The 2,892-nt window shown below is 44.1% G+C and overlaps 1 protein-coding gene across 1 annotated transcript; it reads right to left on the bottom strand.

Moving 5' to 3' along the window:
• Positions 1–593: 593 nt before the first annotated feature.
• tmem158 (transmembrane protein 158) lies at positions 594–2,295 on the bottom strand. The gene has a single exon (XM_004565176.2). It carries the CDS (start codon positions 1,902–1,904, stop codon positions 1,203–1,205), a length of 702 nt encoding a protein of 233 aa, XP_004565233.1. The 5' UTR covers positions 1,905–2,295; the 3' UTR covers positions 594–1,202.
• Positions 2,296–2,892: the final 597 nt, after the last annotated feature.

Below are 2,892 nucleotides of genomic sequence, written 5' to 3' on the forward strand. Positions count from 1 at the left end.
TACATTTCCACTGTCTTTATTGAATAAGGATACTTTAACCACCTGTTGATTTAGTGGACTGCCTCTGTGTGGTTAAGAGACTGAAACGATGTGTTGCATGTTTCTCCTCTTATCTGCTTTGCAACAAATTGTCAAAATGACTTAAATTTTGCCTCAGGTTTGATAAATAAAGGTTCCACCCTGAAATGATTGCATTATATTGAATTCTGTGATTATTCATTCTGAATTCTTCTTAGACACTAGCATAGGTAATCCTTCGACTTAGTGCTTTTGAAGGTAACGTGTGTAAACAACTGAATTGAAGTTTGCAAAGGTGAAAAGGGTTGACTACATGAGCAAACAGCATATTCTAATAATATCATTTACAAGGCTCTGGATGCATGACATTGTGACTGTGGCTTCCTAAAAGTTTGATCTTAAAATCACCCCATACAAAATCTAAGTTCAATCACACACGTTCCTGCATTTTAAGCAAAAGTGAGCATAAACATACAGGATCCAGATCCAGAGGTAAAATCATGATCCATTCACATTTAACGTGAGTGCTTGTGTGTGTGAAGTAAATGTGACTGCAGAGAACAGGTCAGAGAAAATCTGGTATGGCCTATATATGTTTTATTTTTACTTAAATCTTTAGAACATGAATACAAATAACCACTTTTATTCAACTTGACATAAGAAATCTAACAATATAAGTACTCAATCCCTCTCTATGCCAATCATAAACAACAACTATGTTTTTAAAGGATCTTAATCTGGGGGCAAAAAACTATCACATTGACTTCTGAATGCGCATGACTGTTGGTTATATAGTGTATAAGACGGCACGCTTTGAAGTTCAGTTTTCAGTGCAAAAGTCCTACACATAGAATAAGGCAAAAACTTTCTAGAAAGATTAAAAACTATACAAACACTGTTTAAAGAGAAAAGTTTTGCACAGTTTACGCAGACATAGGAAGGCCTACAAGGGTATACAAAACACATTGGTGTTGGTCCCAGTATAGATTAATATTGGCTAGTATATAATAACCCTTTATACTTTACCTCGGTTGTCCTAAAGTGGAGGAAAAGGAGGTCTAAGAACACCCTAGATTAAAGCATTTGATCAAAAGGTTCCTCCGCAATCATTCATTCATACAGTTCGATGGCTACAATTATAGTATAGGCAGCACAGGCTATAAATATAATGAAGGATATTTCAGTTATCTGGGTCTCCTCTGCTCCATCCCATTAGGCAGAAATCCTGCAATGATCGGCACTGGCCATATGAGAGCAGCAACACTCCACACAATGATAACCAGAGTCATAAAACAAGCCACAAGTGTCGACTCGATGGGTTTTCTGTTCAGCCTCCAACTTTTGTCCCCCTTCAGCTCGTCGAGGCTGAAATCCACGCAGCAAAAAGTGACTTGATCCCCGGTCTGCTGGCCCCTTGACCTACCCTGACCGAACTTCCGGTACCGGGACATCCCGCAGCCCACGCACAAGCGCAACTCCTGCTGACCCCCGGTGACTCCGAGGTGCTCGATGACAACGGGCGAGATCACCCTGTTGAAAGACGCGGCGAAAAAAGCCCTGCCGTGGTTGTTGGTGGTGTAGATGATAACATCACACTGGAAGCCGAAGCTGCTGTCCCAGCGGGCCACCAGCGACGTGGGCAGGAGTCTCTGGACGCTCACGTTGCACTGGGACAGACTCTGCATGGAGGAGGCGTCGGGCGAGGCGTCGCTCTCCTCCACAGACCTTTTGGAGAAGCGCACGTCCACCTCCAGGTTCGCCAGGAACCTGTTGGAGGAGTTGATGGGCGGCAGGAGGAGGTCCTCGTCGCTCCAGCCTTGACATCGCGGGAGAAGTGCGGCCACCGCGGTCAGAGCCAGCAGGAGAGTCGGAGAGTTGTTCAGCATGGCACAGGGCGCGTCTCTCCTGCTCGCATGGTGCGGTGACGATCGCCGGAGACGGACGAGATGTGCAAATGTTTAATTCACCAGTCGCGAGTGTTTTTTTGTTTTTTTAACGCAGCACCCAGCGGAAAGATTCAATTCCCTGCTCGGCTGATACAAATGGAAACGTCCAAAGGCTGTCATGCGCGCATCCCCCCTCCCTGCGGATGTTTCTATCCGTCTCGTTCTCCAAATGTGCCCATCTATCGGTACACAGACGTAGCAGGATGGGAAGAGCTGTGCGCTCTCAGCTCCGATCTTCACTTCCTGCCGGTCACTTCAGGTGTGAGCGCTGAGCATCAAAACACAAAGGAGTGGTTTGGGGGGGGGGTCTCTAGTGCTCCAGTGCGCAGGAGCTCAGTGCATTACATATTTTCTAGTCATGACATACACATGCTTCATAAACCTACCACACCAAAAATAAATGAAAGCGTTATACAGAGAACGTCACGTGACCGTATAGAGGCCAGTTAATCAGCTGCCCTCAATTTATTTCTCAATTTATTCCTCTGAGGCACCAGGAGTTAGCAGCATTACCAGAAGTTTAAAAATAATCACGGGTCCCCCAGTGCACCCCTTTAGCCCCACTGAGCTACATGTCAACACATGAGAGAAAATCTCAAAAATTTCTTTATTTATTTGGATTTATTGAAATATTCACCAGGCTTGCTACATTTCCCGCACAGAGACATTTATTAAAATGTTAAAGTGCATTTTTTTTCAATGATTTGGCATCAAAAACGTGCAATTTCTAAAATCTCAGTTATACCCAACTACAAAAAAGCTTTAAAATGTCTTCTGACAGGGAGCAGTATTATTATGGTGGGGGAGCAGCAAATTCTGCGTATATACAGGTGTCATATTAGAGTCTGTTGATAAGACAATCCATCATTTGGAGCAGACTGAAATATGGATGTTTGGATGAATTTGGTGATTGCCCCACCTTTTTACC

This window comes from Maylandia zebra, linkage group LG11 (assembly GCF_041146795.1).
Source record: "Maylandia zebra isolate NMK-2024a linkage group LG11, Mzebra_GT3a, whole genome shotgun sequence".
Classification (NCBI taxonomy): Eukaryota; Metazoa; Chordata; class Actinopteri; order Cichliformes; family Cichlidae; genus Maylandia; species Maylandia zebra.